Source organism: Cnephaeus nilssonii, assembly GCF_951640355.1.
Source record: "Cnephaeus nilssonii genome assembly, chromosome: 4".
NCBI lineage: Eukaryota > Metazoa > Chordata > Mammalia > Chiroptera > Vespertilionidae > Cnephaeus > Cnephaeus nilssonii.
In genome coordinates, this window is record NC_137075.1 from 107,547,077 (window position 1) to 107,562,979 (window position 15,903).

The 15,903-nt window shown below is 54.0% G+C and overlaps 2 protein-coding genes across 4 annotated transcripts in view; one reads left to right on the plus strand and one right to left on the minus strand.

The window, feature by feature from the left end:
* Positions 1–3,490: 3,490 nt before the first annotated feature.
* Positions 3,491–10,921, minus strand: CINP (cyclin dependent kinase 2 interacting protein). Of its 2 annotated transcripts, none has more exons than XM_079767875.1 (5): positions 10,307–10,921; positions 8,722–8,890; positions 6,290–6,419; positions 4,639–4,768; positions 3,491–3,947 (listed from the first exon to the last, which is right to left on the minus strand). In XM_079767875.1, the coding sequence occupies exons 1-5, from the start codon at positions 10,416–10,418 to the stop codon at positions 3,745–3,747; spliced, it is 744 nt and encodes a 247-aa protein (XP_079624001.1). In that variant the 5' UTR covers positions 10,419–10,921; the 3' UTR covers positions 3,491–3,744. The 2 variants fall into 2 exon arrangements, with proteins under 2 accessions (XP_079624001.1, XP_079624002.1); XM_079767876.1 differs by lacking the exon at positions 10,307–10,921 and adding an exon at positions 9,695–9,805.
* Positions 9,804–15,903, plus strand: part of TECPR2 (tectonin beta-propeller repeat containing 2) — a 71,912-nt gene continuing 65,812 nt past the window's right edge. For both annotated transcript variants that reach the window (XM_079767873.1, XM_079767874.1), the window contains exons 1-2: positions 9,804–9,941; positions 11,716–12,004. In XM_079767873.1, coding sequence (XP_079623999.1) covers positions 11,786–12,004 — 219 coding nt within the window. In that variant the 5' untranslated portion in view covers positions 9,804–9,941; positions 11,716–11,785. The remainder of the gene's footprint in view (positions 9,942–11,715; positions 12,005–15,903) is intronic.

Sequence of the window (15,903 nt, forward strand, 5' to 3'; positions counted from 1 at the left end):
AGAGAAACATTGATGTGAGGGAGACACATCAATTGGATGCTTCGTGCACATGCCCCAACCAGGGCCAGGGATTAGCCTGCAACCAAGGTATATGCCCTTGACTGTAAATCGAACCCTCGACCCTTTAGTCCGTAGGCTGACACTCTAACCACTGAGAAAACCAGCCAGGGCTCCATTGATTGTTTAGAGAGTGTGGAAGTGACGGAAGGAAGGGGAGAGAGGGACATCGGCGTGAGACACACCGATCAGTTGCTTCCTGCATGTGCTCGATGGGCTGGGCTTTGAACCTGCAACCCAGGTAGGTGCATCAACTGGGAATCGACACTGTATCCACTGAGCCACACTGGCCTGGGCTCCATATATATTTTTAATAACATATTTTTATTTATTTTAGAGAGGAAGGGAGAGGAGAGGGATAGAAACATCAATGAGGAGAATAATTGATGGGCTGCCCCCTGCACGCTCCACACTGGGGATCACTCCTGCAACCCAGTCATGTACCCTGACCAGGAATTGAACCGTGACCTCCTGGTCCATAGGGCAGACACTAGTAGATGCTCAACCACGGAGCAACACTAGCCAGGCTCCGTATTTTTAAGATAAATTCTTGTTTTCATCTGGGAATAGCACGGCCATCCTATATAATAAAAGCCTAATATGCTAAGTGTCCAGTCACCCAGTTGTCCGTTCAACTAATCAAAGTGTAATATGCTAATGATATGTTAAGGCCACTCAATTGCTCATTATGACGTGCACTGACCACCAGGGGGCAGACAGTCAACCAGTCGCTATGACGTGCACTGACCACCAGGGGGCAGACAGTTGACCAGTCGCTATGATGCGCACTGACTACTAGGGGACAGATGCTCCAACTGGTAGGTTAGCTTGCTGCTGGGGTCCAGCCGATCGGGACTGAGCGAGACGGGCTGGACACACCCTGGAGCCCTTCCGCAGTCCCTCCCTGGCTGGCCAACCTCCCATGTCTCTTCCCAACCCTGATCGTGCACCGGTGGGGTCCCTTGGCCTGGCTTGCACTCTCTTGCAATCTGGTACCCCTCGGGAGATGTTGGAAAGCTGGTTTCGGCCCGATCTCACAGGCCAGGCCGAGGGACCCCACTGGTGCATGAATTCATGCACTGGGCCTCTAGTAGTTTATAAAATGTCACGCACTGCCTGAGGGCCCGGATGAGCAGTGCTGGCCCTGACCTCAGCACTCGGTTCCCCTCAGCTGAGGCACCCGCCTCCCCTTCTCGTGTCTGAACCAGGCTGCCTTGCTGCTTCCTTGATTTGTTCATGTTGGAGGTTAGCCACGGACGAACCACTGAGACATGGGGACCTGGAGTACGCCCCCTGTCCCCCCACCACCCCACAGTGCTGCCCCTCACATGCCGTGTTAGCATCTGCTTCATGCACTCAAATGTAAATACCATTCATGTGAGCCGGGCACTACTGTGACGTTTTCTTGTAAGAGTTTTGTTTTTCCTAGAGATTGCCTTGTTGTTGTTTTTTTCATTTGCTTTTCTTTCTTTTTTGCTATTTGTTTTTTAACAAAATCATACATGCATATAAAGTGTCAATTTTCTAGGACTTATTTTGATTTTTTAAATGTTTTCATTGATTTCAGAGAGGAAAGGAGAAATAGAAGCATCAGTGATGAAAGAGAATCATAGATCGGCTGCCTCCTACTAGGGATGGAACCCACAACCCGGGTATGTACCCTAATAGGGAGCTGAACTATGACCTCCTGGTTCATAGGTCGACGCTCCACCATGGGGCCACACCAGGCGGGCTAAGACTTATTTTTTTAAAAGCAGCCCTCCTGCATTATGACACTCAGTGTTCACAGCTGAGCTCCGTGTGGCACGTTGTTACTTTCATGCTTTGGTGTAAGTTTTTGTGTTTCCAGGAGTCAGTTTTAATTAGAGTACTTGTCACGACTTCATCCCCAAGCCCACTCTCTGCTGGTCCTTTCCTATTCCTTCGCTGTCCACGGGGCAGATTCCTGGAGGCAGAGGGGAGCACTGTTCTCCCGACATCACTGCCCCTTCCCGATAGGAGTGTCCTGCAGGTTCCTCTCCAACGTGCGGGGACTTTGGAGTCGGCAAACTGCTGCCAGAGACCTCTTCCGTCTATGTGATCCCTCTGTTTTGTGACACATCTCCGGGTGATTGGTTCCTCACTTCGCTCATTTGTCCTCCGCAGTATCAATCCTTCCCATTAATTCTGGGCAAGTTGGGTGTCCAGGGATGAGGCATCGAGACATGAATGTCCTAGAAAGGCCTAGACATCGTCATGTGTCTCCTCTGAAGAGCATTTATTCCCTAAGTGCCCCCCACCCCGTTTCTGGGCCCCACCGGTGGCCCTGGGCCGGGGACCGCAGCCTGCCCGAGGCAGCAGGACGTCATTCCTGCCAGACGCCTGGCTGCGGCTTCCTGCTTTCGTGTGGTTAGACTTTGGCGAATTCTGCACAGGGCCAGGCAGGGACCCTCTCTGCATGGTTGCCTTTCATGCTCTGCTAGGCCAAGGCACAGCGCGGGCGACGCCCAGGACGGCCCGTCACGTAATCAGCCTTTCCTTTCCTTCCCTGGGAAGCACCTGCTCCTGGGGCCTCGAACTTTAGTTTCACGAGGTTACAGCCCCGATCCCATCGCATGAAGCCCACAGACTGTGTCTGGGAGCATGGCAGGAGTGACCCCTCCAATGTTCAGCTGCAAATATGGCCCAACTATAGCATTTCCGCCGGAAGAGTGACACGGAAGAAGCCTCACTCGGCCGGTGGCACCCTCAGGGTGCAAACAGGCAAATTTTTTGTAGGAAGTTTCCATTTCATGACCCCATCCTTGCGCAGTTATCTCTGCTATTTTTAAAAGTATTTTCAGTTTTTTGTTAATCCTCACCCGAGGATACTTTTCTGTTGATTTTTAGAGAGAAAGTGGAAGGGACAGGGAGAGACAGAGTAACATAGATGTGAGAGAGAGAGAACGATTGGTTGACGCCTGCACATGCCCCGACCAGGGCCAGGGATTGAGCCTGCAACCTAGATGCATGCCCTTGACCGGAATCGAACTCATGACCCTGCAGTCTGTGGGCCAACACTATCCATTGAGCCAAGCCAGCCAGGGCAATATATTTTTACAGATTTCAAAGAGGAAGGGAGAGGGGGAGAGAGAAACATCAATGATGAGAGAGAATAACGGATTAGCTGCCTCCTGCACCCCCCAACTCGGGATTGAGCTGGCAACCTGGGCATGTGCCCTGACCAGGAATCGAACTTTGACCTCCTGGTTCATGGGTTGATGCTCAACCATTGAGCCACACCAGCTGGGCAAACTCTATGTTATTTTAAACATTAGCTGTAATTACAAAACTAGTCTCAAAAATTCAAACAATACAGATAAGTATACAGTAAAAACAGTAAAACCAGGGATTTTCTACACAAATGCACCTGTGTAAGATACACCTGCTTTACAGAAACAGGGTCACGCCATCCTGCCGTTGAACTCATTTATTTCGTGCCGAGGTCCTCAGGGGTGTCAGGTTCACCGTGGGTACCGTGACGCTGTGTGGCACAGTTCGCAGCATCACAGTGCGTCTGCAGAGGCCGCGGGAGCCGGTGAACCGGTCCAGTCTGGACGACCCTAAGGAGGTGGCCGGGGCATGACGCTGGGGCACGGCCCTGGGTCCCACATGCAGGACTGTCCACCGCGGGCGCTGCAGAGACCAGTGGAGCAGGCGGGCCTGGAGTCACAGCGCCCGGTGCCCCGTCTCGAGCAGCATGCTCTCCAGAAGCAGCCTGCTGTCGCTCTGCACGTAGGGCTGGTGCAGCCACAGCGACAGGTAGGTGAGGGAGAGGTCGCGGTCCGAGGTGTGCGCCAGCTCCTCCACGATGGTGCGCTTCAGGAGGAGCTCCGCCCCGTACATGTCCGAGAGGCGGCGGGAAGCCTCGTCTGTAACAAATGCGAGAGTCTCCCTTTAAAGGCAGCCACATAAGGAAGCACCTGGGCGGGAAGCTGCTGGCTAAACGCCAGGTTCAGCTACGGCGCAGAGGTCAAGGACCGGCAGGCGTCACACCTGGCTGCGGCCTCGGCAGAACGTGGTCAGCACCCGAAATGAAGAGTCACTCTAACCTCAGCACTGGGAGCCTGCGAGGCTCTCAAAGGTGGGTTAGCCTCCCCTGACAACACTGCAATACACACCCATCAGCTGGTGTCACCCTCTTCTCGCTTAGAAAAGTGAGACCTCAATCCAGTAGCTCAGCCCTTCTTTTGAACTAGTAAAGCTAAAAATAACCTACTGCCTGGGCTCATGAAAGCAAAGGATTCCATTCCCAAGCAGCCTTCTCCCATGAGGTTCACTGAAGTTTTATTTTTATTCAAACAAAACGAAAGGCAAAAGAACCATCTTTAAAAAAAAAGATTTCTTCATTCTACCCACTGGCTTAAAGGGCCAGTAATGGCAACCTGCTTCACGGGTCTCTATGTTTCTGTTATTCATTGCTGATTAGGTGATTAAGCCAATAATAAATGCTCTATTTATTTAAGATCCCCCCAGGCTCCTTTCCTCCAAATGGATCGTCTGGAATTAAATGGCACCAAGGGCTCTCCGAACGCACCGGCCACCGCGGCGGAGGGAACTCACAGAACTGGGCGGTGGGCCACGTGTGGAACAGGGGCGGCCGGCTGCTGTCCTGCCCGTGATGGTACTTCTCCAGCTCCCAGACTCCCTTGGTGGTTGAAGACAGCTTTTCCATTTTCACCTGTATTTTGGTCTGCAAAGATATTAATTTGGAATATGAGACTAAGATTTGAAACCTACTCCAGTCTCAGACTCAACAACTCAAGATTTCAAAGCTAAGACATGTAAGTCTGTTGAGACCAAAAGTCCAGTAATTCCACCCGTTGGCTCCGTGCACAGCAAGTCCAGGCAACGGAGGCAGATGGCTGCTATGACGTCACTCATCTGGTCACTTCAGTAACAACCCCATTCGCAGCCCCATTTCATCCAGCTTCCCCAGCGGCGCTCATTCTTGGCACCAAAGGCCGGCCGGAATCAACCCCCAAGCAGGCTCCTGATTTTGTGGAAGGCGACGGAGAGCCATTAAATGAGCTCATTTCTGATGCTTTCATCAACTGCCTGCGATTACGGAACCTCTTTGAGGAGGAAGAGGGTAAAGGAGGGATACCCGCTCCGTCTCCGAACACAGCACCACCCCAGGCGAGAGGGAAGGCCGAGGCACGAGGACAGGACAATTACAAAAACCTAATCCTTGAGAGGAGACAAGTGGCCCGCACATCAAAATAGCCTGAAGTCGGTACTGCATTTCAGTCTAGAGAAAAGGCCGGCCCTGGCCGGTGTGGCCCAGGGGATAGAGTGTCGGCCTGCGGACTGAAGGGTCCTGGGTTTGATTCTGGTCAAGAGCACATGCTTGGGTTGCAGGCTCATTCCCCAGTAGAGGGCGTGCAGGAGGCAGCTGATCCATGATTCTCTCTCATCACTGAAGTTTCTATCTCCCTCTCTTCCTCTCTGATATCAATAGAAATATATTTTAAAAAAAGAAAAGGCTAAAACTACTGAGATGTCCCCATCACACCAAGAAACATTTCCATCAGGAGAAGTTAAAATATAAAGACTTGATGTTCACAGGCGAGTGATAGTTATTCAAGTTCAAACATGTGCAAACCCCTATCCCTATGCCCTGCAAAGAGGTGACGTGTCTTGTCCACGTTTGGTGGCCAATATGGGGGACACTGACCTTCGGTCATCAGTCCATTAAACAACCCCTGCGAGTGGTCGGTGTGCCAGACCAGGGCCCCCGCCAGCTGCCCATGGAGCCTATTTCTGTACAAGCTGCCAGCTAAGAATGGGCCTTTTAAACGGTTGAAAATAAATCAAGAGAAGAATATGTGGGACATGAAAATTATATAAAAGTCAAATTTCCGAGTCCATAAATAAGGTTTTGCTGCAGCACAGCTACAGCCATTCGCCTCCAGACAGCTGAGTGGTGACAAGAGACGCTGGGGGCCCACAAAGCCTCGGCATGTTTTCCGTGGAGCCCTGCGCGGGTGGCCTGGCACCGCCAGCACACAGGACCAAGAGAACAAAGGTCTAGGACAGCATCTTGGGACGTCAGACTTAGGGACAGGCAGAGGAGGAGAGGCCAGCAGAGGAGGCGGAGGAGGGAAAATCCAACATGTGAGCAGGGAAGCCCACTCCGGCGTCCTGAGAGCCAGGTAACCCCAGACACGCCCGGGGTGTCGGGCGAGCACGGTGGCTGGGCCTCGGGTCTTACCAAGCCGTCTAAGGTGGCCCGCAGCTCCTCGCACAGCGCCTCGAGTTCCGCGCTGTATTCCCGCGGCCTCTGCTCGGCATTCTCATCGCAGGCCGGGCTGCGGCTCTCTAACTCGATCTTATCTTGACTCCTGGACCAAATGGAAGAGTGGCAACAGAACACAGTCCATTAGCTCGCCTCAGACGTTAGGTAAACTCGCGCACACTCGACGTCCACGTGATGGTGTCAGATGTTCTGCAAAGGTGTTGCGGGTCGTTAAACGTGTTTACTCATTGACATGTGCAATGAACACATCCGTCAGTGACTCAATTTGCACGAGAAAAAGCCAATTACACTCAGCCTGTGGTCTCCTCGGTGGAGGGTGGGGTGTGGGTAAGATGGCGAAGACGGGGGCCACTCCCCAGAGTTCACAAGCTGGGGGTGCCTTGTATAGACTGAGGCTGTGACCCATGGGGCACGACAGAGATCCAGCGGAGTCACAAGTGACACTGAAGGAGAAAATTCCACATTAAAGAGAATGGAGAACGCGGAGCATCGCTCGGGCTGAGCCGGTTCCAGGAAAGAGCAGCGGAGGCTTGAGGCGCACAACGTGGTTGAAGAAAAGGGCGCCGGCGGCCTGGCCAGCAAGGAAAGCCTAGACTCGGCCTGTAGACACAGGTGAGCTGGAGGATATACGTATATACACCGAGTGGCCAGACGATGATGATCTCTGAACGCATAATAATCTGGCCACTCAGTGTATATCCTATGTAATAAAAGGCTGATATGCAAATTGTCCCCTCGACCAGCAGGCAGGCCAGCCAACCATCCATGTCCCCTCCTCCTGGCCAGGCTGGCTGGACCCCACCCATGCAGGAATTCATGCACCGGGCCTCATACACACACACACACAGAGTGGCCAGATTATTATACGTTCAGAGATCATAATAATCTGGCCACTTGGTGTAATTAGAACTTAGAGAAGTTTAAGAAAACATGAATACAGGGTGTCCTCAAAAGTGGATACACAGCCAAAACCGGTTTGGCTCTGTGGATAGAGCATCGGTCTGTGGACTGAAGGGTCCCAGGTTCGATTCCGGTCGGGGGCATGTGCATTGGTTGCGGGCACATCCCCGATGGGGGGCGTGCAGGAGGCAGCTGGTCAATGTTTCTCTCTCATCGATGTTTCTGGCTTTCTGTCCCTCTCCCTTCCTCTCTGTAAAAAAATCAATAAAATATATTAAAAAAAAAAAAAGTGGATACACAGTTAACAGCTGATAGCTTAATTTTGAAAATGAAATATATTTTAGTAAACACTGCCTTTATAATTCTTCAAAGTGTGTGTATACATTTTTTGGTGACACCATCTATATATATAATCTAACCTGGAGACAGCAGCAGATCCCACAGGTGAAGGGCTCAGTCCCCAAGAGTGACCCTTCAGGGGTCCAAGTTGTTACCTGTACTTCTGACTGACAGGCTATAAATCGAGGGATCCCACGACCCCGTCCTCCAGTTCAAGTAATTTGCTAGAATGACTCATGGAGTCAGGAAAACAGGTTACTCAATAGATTCCAGGCTTATGACAAAGGGCTTTAAAGAACAGCCAGATGAAGAGGCGCACAGGGCGAGGTCCAGAGGGGCCCCAAACAGGAGCTCCTGTCCTGTGGGGTTTGGGGACACCCTCCCCACACATCAAGGTGTCCCTGTTTACAACTCGGAAGTTCTTATGCTCTTGGGACTTTGTGGAGGCGTCATTATGCAGGCAGGATGGATCGGACCCCTGGCCACTGGTGACTAATTCAACTTCCAGCCCCTCGCCTCCTGGAGGGGTGATGCTAATGGCCTGGTTGGTTCCCTTGGCAACCACACCCCTCCTTGGGGGCTTTCCAAATATCACCTGTTAACATAAACTCAGGCATGGTGGGAAGGGGCTTGTTACGAATGAGCGGACACTCCTTTCCTTCTGAAGCTATTTCAGGAACGGGACTATTTGAGGACAAAAGACCAAACATTATAACAAAACATTCTCCCATTGCTCTGATCAACTAGGAAATTATAAGAATTTCCGGAGCTGTGTATCAGGAACAGGGAGGAAGACCAAATAGGTGTTTCTTATAAATCACAACAGCACAAGGTAAAATGCAACCTTAGGAAGATAAAGTCACTTTTCCTAGCACCCCATACTCATTCTTCCTAGCAGAGACCAGTGTCATGAGCTGAGCCTGTGTCCTCCCAATCTATTCTTACACTTGCACGCACAGATGTAACCATGGACAGCACGTAGTGTCATTTTGTACGTAAGTGTACATATAATTCACACTTGCACATGTTGTCTTACCACTTTTTTGCTTAATATAATTTAATGTATCCATGTTCATAGAGACCCCCACCCTGAAAACGTGCCCAATCAGGAAGGGTGCAGAACTCGGAGGGGCACGGGCAGTACTTACAGTAAACTGATTTTCGTGTTGGCAATGTTATTTGCAGTAGCAAAGCCTGCATCATTGAGGGCTTCCCACTTCAGGATTAAATTATGCCAATCGGCTGCATTGTCCTTAATTTTTCTCGCACTAACCGATAAGACAGGTTTTCGGGACGTTGCACTTCCAAGGGTCTTTGCTGATAGGCAGTAAAAGAAACATAATTATTGTGAAATTCTTGATCACAGTTGGAGGGCAAATGTCCTCATAACTCTCAACTGTTAAGCTGTGAGGGCCTGGCACATGGCAAGTATCCGGCCTAGTGTTACCACAAGGACCTCTCCAATGTGTTCTTCCATCACCACCAAGCAATAACCACATCCTGACACTATTACCCGAAGAGAGCCTCAGACCCCACAGGTTAAGGGCTCAGTCCTACAAGACTGTCCCTTCCCCCCAACCTCCCACTTCACATGCCAGGAGCAGGCCCAGGCTGTCTGAAACCTGTGCTTCCGGCCTACCTGCCACAGGTGGGAGGTTCCGCAGACCCCTCCCGTGGGTTTGATTAAATTGCTAGGGGCTCGCAGAACTCGGGAAAGCACTTTACTGACTAGATCAGCTGACAGCTCAACTGTGAAAGCGACACGTCTTTTAACCAACACTGCCTCCACCATCCCTCAGGGCGCGTGCGCACCCGGGGGACACCCGTGGTTAGAACACGAGCTCGCGAATGAGCGCGAGGCCTGAGCGGCTCTGCCCGGGGCGCTCGGGAGCGGCCTCCGCGGACGCTAACGCAGAAGGACAACCGCAACTGGAGTGCGGGTCTGCGGCACCTGGCAGACATGACCCCGCCCCGCGCCGGGAAACCGAGGCTCGGCCAAGCTGCCGGCCCCAGGCCGACGGCAGAGCCCACGCGGGACCGGGCAGGGGCAACGCACGGACCCCGTTCCCACCCGCGGCTCCCGCCTCCCACCCGCCCCGGACAGCGGCCCGCTTCACGCACCTTCCATGCGGCCCGCTGATATCCCCGGAAGGAGACCGGGGCCCCGCCCACGCCGCCGAAAGTCACGTCACTTCCGCCCCGCCCGCCGCCGCTGGTGGCGCTGCCGCTCTGGCCGCTGAGGAGCCGGCTGTCCCCGGTGGGGCGGGCCCGGCGGCCCAGGGAACGGGCTCCCGGCAGCCCCCGCGGCCCGGCCTCACCCCGCCCCCTCCGCCGGCCGGGCCGAGAGTCCGAGGGGCTGCCGCGGGAGGTGAGTCCGGCGAGGCGGCCGGCCCCGCGCCCCTCCCCGCCTCCCCGCGCCTCAGGGTCCCCCGCCCGCCTCGCCCTCCCGCTCCCGGCGCACCCGCGCGGCCGCCGAGGCTGAGTGTCCCCACACGGAGCGCCCGCCTGGCAGCAGCTGTCGCCCGTCCCTCCGCGCGGGCCCGCGCCCCCGCCCCGGCTCCCGGCTCCGCCCACTCCGCCGCCGCGCCCCCGTCCTCCGACCCCGACCCCCGCCCCGGCTCCCGGGCTCCCGGCTCCCCGGCTCCGTCCACTACCCCGCCGCGCCCCCGCCCCCTCCGCCGGCCCGGGCTCGGGATGGACCCCCGCAGCCGCCGAGCCTCGGGGCCCTCAGACCTGGCACGTCCCAGGGGGTGCGCACAGCGACGCCTCTGCCCGGGCTCCGGCGGGGGCGGGATGGGCCGTGCGGGTTAGGCGGGCAGGTCCCCGCGCCGGCGGAGACGTTCATCCCCAGTGAACCGGAGGCCTCGTTCCTGCTGCGTCCGTGGAGGATTGACGGGGCTGGGCAGGCGAGGCGTAGCCCAGTGCCCGGCGGGGCCGGTGTGCCCGTGCCCGAAGGACGGCTCTGCCCCTCTCCCGCCCTCGCTTTCCCCCGGGATTGCGGGCTTTGTTCTGTCGCCTCTGTCTCTGCTGGCGGCGGGGTGCCTCCGGCGCACCCCGCCTGGGCTGCTGAGGGACGAGCTGCACTGGGGTGGACTCCTCTGTCCCAAGGAGCCGCTTGAGGGGCCAGGGAGGCCGGGGAGGAGCGGACATTCCCGCAGAGACTAGGTGTTGAGTGGCCGGGGAACGCGCATCCCCGGTGGAAGGCGGGCCCAGGCCAGGGCCCCTGGCGAGTGTCACTGGAGAAGGTTGGAGGTCAGTCCGTCAGCTCCGTAGACACAGGAAACACACCGCTGAAACAGGCTGCGATCCAGCACCGGACGCTTCTGCAAGGGCTTGAGGTCTCCATGGGCTCACAGGGCTAAATGTCCCTGCAGCTGGTCAGGTGCCCCTGGAGCTGGTCAGGTGCCCCTGCAGCTGGTCAGGTGCCCCTCAGCTGGTCAGGTGTCCCTGCAGCTGGTCAGGTGCCCCTCAGCTGGTCAGGTGCCCCATCAGCTGGTCAGGTGCCCCTCAGCTGGTCAGGTGTCCCTGCAGCTGGTCAGGTGCCCCTCAGCTGGTCAGGTGCCCCATCAGCTGGTCAGGTGCCCCTCAGCTGGTCAGGTGTCCCTGCAGCTGGTCAGGTGCCCCTCAGCTGGTCAGGTGCCCCTCAGCTGGTCAGGTGCAGAGCGCCCACCTGTAGCCGCCGTGTCGGTCAGAGCTGTGCCTGTGACCTGGGGAGGCCCAGGACTTGGAGGGCAGCCCTGGGTTTGGTTCTCAGCCCTTGGTCTTAGGCAGGTCTTATGAGCCTCTGGCCTTCTGTACCTTCATCTAAAGTTGGGTCCAGCCCATGGTTGAGCGTTGACCATTGAACCAGGAGGGTCACAGTTGGATTCCTGGTCAATGGCACATGCCCGGGTTGCGGGCTGGATCCCTAGAGTGAGGTCTGCAGGAGGCAGCTGATCGATGATTCTCTCTCATCATTGATGTTTCTATCTCTCTCTTTCTCTCCCTTCCTCTCCGAAATTAATTTAAATGCCCCTCCCCCCAAAAAAGTGGTCTGAATGACAGCTGGCTTGCTTTCTCCGTTTAGTTCGGCTCCAGCTATGATTTCTACCCGCCTGAAAGTTCCTGTTCCCGCTATGGAACATGACCTCTTTGTTCTCTAGCCCCCAGGTGTCCCCAGATGCCAAGTCAGCACCTTTCCCTTCCTGAAGATCAGCCGTGGGAACCGTGGCCATGGCATCCCCATCGGAGCCTGTTACGTTCAGGGAGTTCTGCCCTTTGTATTACCTCCTCAACGCCATTCCCACCAAGATCCAGAAGGGTTTCCGCTCTGTGGCCGTCTACCTGACAGCCCTCGACACCAGCGGGGACTACATTGCCGTGGGCAGCAGCACCGGCATGCTCTACCTGTACTGCCGGCGCCTCAGCCGGATGAAGAAGTACAACTTTGAGGTGAGTCCTGCTGTCCTCTACGCGCGTGCCCGAGCCCTGGCTGATGTTTACTTGTTTGAGTTCCAGCATGGGACAGTTTACTGCCGATTTACTAGAATATGGCCTTAGATTCTCACCCAGACAATACTTTGAAATCATCTTTGATTGAGGTAGGATATAGATTAAAACATTGCCTCCAAAAAATCTAGCATCATTTTAAAAGGGAATATTTTAGTGTTTAATACTTAGCAGGAAACTTCAGAAGGATGTATTTTTTGGAAAAAATATTATTATTGATTTCAGAGAGAAAGGGAGAGGGCGAGAGAGATAGAAACATCAATAATGAGAGAGAATCATTGATTGGCTGCTTCCTGCACACCCCCTAATGGGGATCGAGTCTGCAACCCAGGCCTGTGCCCTTGACTGGAATTGAACCCGGGACCCTTCGGTCCACAGGCCAACACTCTATCCACTGAGCCACACCAGCTAGGGCTATACTCAATTTAAACTAACAAAAATGGTTAGCATGCATGTAGCACTTACTATATGCCAGGCATTATTTAACCTTTACATATATGTATTAACTCATCACATGCTCAGAAAAATTCTATGAGGTGGGTGTTATTTTGATCCCCATTTTAACAGGGAGACACTGAGACACAGAGGTTAAGGGACTTGACCAAGGTCAGGAGTTAGTGAATGGTGGCAATATTGTCTGAACTTGGACAGACTGGCTCTAGAGTTTATCCTCTCTAATAAAATGGTAATATGCAAATTAACCATCACTCCGCTACATAAGCCACGCCCACCAGCCAATCAGGGCGAGTATGCAAATTAACCCCAATCCAAGATGGCTACAGCCACAGAGAGCAAGGTTTCCCAGGTAACAGAGCAAGCCAAGCTTTCCATAGCCGTTGCAGGCCTAAGCCTCCACTCAAGCTACAAAGTTTCGATTATAGAAGGTAAACAAATTCAAACAAATGGTGGCAGAATGGAGCTTGAGAGAGCAGGCCAGGGTTGCCGGCGGCAACAGGGGAAGCAAAGGCTCACCCGCTTAAGGCTACAAAGTTTCAATTGTAGAAGGTGAATTAACTGCCACAGAAATGGCTGCCACCCCAGAAATGGCTGCCGCCCCAGGCTACAAAGTTTCAATTGTAGAAGGAAAATAAATTCCAGATACCAGGGCCTCCCCTTGGGTTGCCAGGAGGCGTGGCTGGCCTGCAAACCACCACAGGCCCCTCGCTCAGGCCGCACCACACCCCAAGGGAACCCCCACCCTTATCTGTGACACCCTTCAGGGCAAACCAGCTGGCCCCCACCCGTGCACCAGGCCTCTATCCTATCTAATAAAAGAGTAATATACAGATTGATCATCACTGCAACACACAATATAGCTGCCCCCATGTGGTCAAAGATCCTGCCCCCATGTGGACACAAGATGGCCACCACAAGATGGCCAGCAGGAGAGGGCAGTTGGGAGGCACCCAGCCTGCAAGGGAGGGCAGTTGTGAGGGACCAGGCCTGCAAGGGAGGGCAGTTGAGAGGGACCAGGCTTGCAAGGGAGGGCAGTTGGAGGTGATCAACCCTGCAGGAGAGGGCAGTTAGGGGTGACCAGGCTGGCAGAGGAGGGAAGTTGGGGGCAAACAGGCTGGCAGGGGAGCAGTTAAGCATCAACCAGGCTGGCAGCGGAGTGGTTAGGGGGTGATCAGGCTGGCAGGCAGAAGCGGTTAGGGGCAATCAGGAAGGCAGGCAGGCAAGCAGTTGGGAGCCAGCAGTCCTGGATTGTGGGAGGGATGTCCGACTGCCCGTTTAGGCCCGATCCCACCAGGATCGGGCCTAAACGGGCAGTCGGACATCCCTCCAGGAGTCCCAGATTGGAGAGGGTACAGGCTGGGCTAAGGGACAACCCCCTGCCGTGCACGAATTTCGTGCACCGGGCTTCTAGTATTAATATATTTTTAAAATATATTTTTATTTCAGAGAGAGGAAGGGAGAGAGAGAGATAGATACATCGATGTGAGAGAAACATCAATCAGCTGCCTCCTACACACCCCCTACTGGGGATGAAGCCTGCAACCCGAGCATGTGCCCTGACCGGCAATCGAACTGGTGACCTCTTGATTCATGGGATGATGCTCATCCACTGAGCCACACTGGCTGGGCTGAAAGAGCATTTTTTCAAATGAAGTGTGTTCCTAAAGAAGAAAGCGGACCTTAGAGCCTGGCATGTGTTTTCAAGAATAATCCTCTTTGGAAACCTTTTCTTGCTCTACACAAGTTAGTTGGAGAGAGCAGATGGCGACACAAGAAATTCTTGCTAGTGAGTGCCAGAAGCAGAGAAATGTTTGAGGAGCTAATAATAAATACAGAAGTGTTACAGACTTGTTAAACGTACGGTGTGACATACAGAGGACTAGATCAGAAAGGTAACGTGACCCGAGTTTCTGATTTTCTGTTTTGGAATTGAATGTATGATCGCCCTTGTTAGCACTCAGCAGGTTGCTGAGATTTCATGGCTTTGCCTTCAGAACTCTTTGCCCATCCACAGCCCCTTTCTGCCCCTTTGCCACACCTGCTGTCCCGTGCGCACATCATAAGCATGTGTCCAGCGCTTACTGTGTGCCAGGCCCATCCGAGGTCCTGGAGATGCAGGAGAGCGCAAAACAGGCCAGGTACCTGCCACACGGAGCTGGGAGGCTCACGAGAGAGTCAGAACCCAGCTGGGAGTCTAACAGGGATCAGAACCGAGCTACGAGTGAAGTGAGGGGCTTTAGTTCAGAAAAGCAGGTCCTTTGTTTCCCTTTAGGTCAACAGTCACCAACCTTCAGGACCTCACGACCACCAGTTGGTGACCGCTGCTTTAGTACTCACACTTTGGTTTTTGTTTTATTTATTTATTTTTAATACTGTGTATCGGTGGGGTCCCTTGGCCTGGCCTGCATCCTCTCATAATCTGGGACCCCTCGGGATGTCAGAGAACCGATTTCGGTCCGATCCCAGCAGGCCAAGCCGTGCACCAGGCTTCTAGTATGCATATAAGATCTTTGGCTAAATCTCTTCTGGCCCTCGTCCCTCCCCCCCTTCCCCCTACTCTCTTGAGATTAATCAGTCTGTTCCATGTTTCCATGCCTGTGGTTTCTGCTCCTGCGTTGAACATCTGCCCCCTGGTGGTCAGTTCATGTCATAGCTACTGGTCATGGTCAGCCGGTCGCTTAGGCCTATATATATGTGTGTGTGTGTGTGTGTGTGTGTGTGTGTGTGTGTGTGTGTGTTTATTTCAGAAAGGAAGGGAGAGGGAGAGAGGGATAGAAATATCAATAATGAGAGAGCATCATAGATCTGCTGCCTCCTGTACGCCCCACACTGAGGATCGAGGCTGCAACCCAGGCATGTGCCCTGACCGGGAATCGAACCCTGATCTGGTTCATAGGTGGATGCTCAACCACTGAGCTGGGCTAAGTATTCACACTTTAAACTGTGGTTCTTTGTTAGTAAAAGAAGGAAACTAGTGAAACAATTCTTGCAAATTTAATGAATTCATATCTCATTTGAGTCCTCTTAAATATTTCAGAATATTCAGGTCTGTTGGCCGTTGGACGTGCCAGCAGTCCTTTCCTCCTGCGCACAGAGCCCTTTCCTCCACCTGCTCTGTCCCCCCTGCACTCCTGTCCCCCTGCACTCCTGTCCCCCTGCACTCCTGTCCCCCCCACACTCCTGTCCCCCCCCCCGCACTCCTGTCCCCCCGCACTCCTGTCCCCCCTGCACTCCTGTCCCCCCTTTATTCCTGTCCCCCTGCACTCTTGTCCCCCTGCACTTGTCTTCTGCCCGGAGCCTAAGAAAGGGGGCGGCAGGCTGTCCTAATGGTGACGTGTTTGTCCGGGAAACCATTCCCAGCTCCTGTCAAATTCCTTTTTAAATGT

Excerpts from the sequence above, each read along its gene's own strand:
- CINP (XM_079767875.1), bottom strand. The coding sequence starts at position 10,418 with ATGAACGTCTCCGCCGGCGCGGGGACCTGCCCGCCTAACCCGCACGGC. Across the intron at positions 4,769-6,289 it reads GGGCCACCTTAGACGGCTTG|ACCAAAATACAGGTGAAAAT; the intron begins GTAAGACCCGAG and ends ATATCTTTGCAG. Across the intron at positions 3,948-4,638 it reads GTGGCCCACCGCCCAGTTCT|ACGAGGCTTCCCGCCGCCTC; the intron begins GTGAGTTCCCTC and ends CATTTGTTACAG.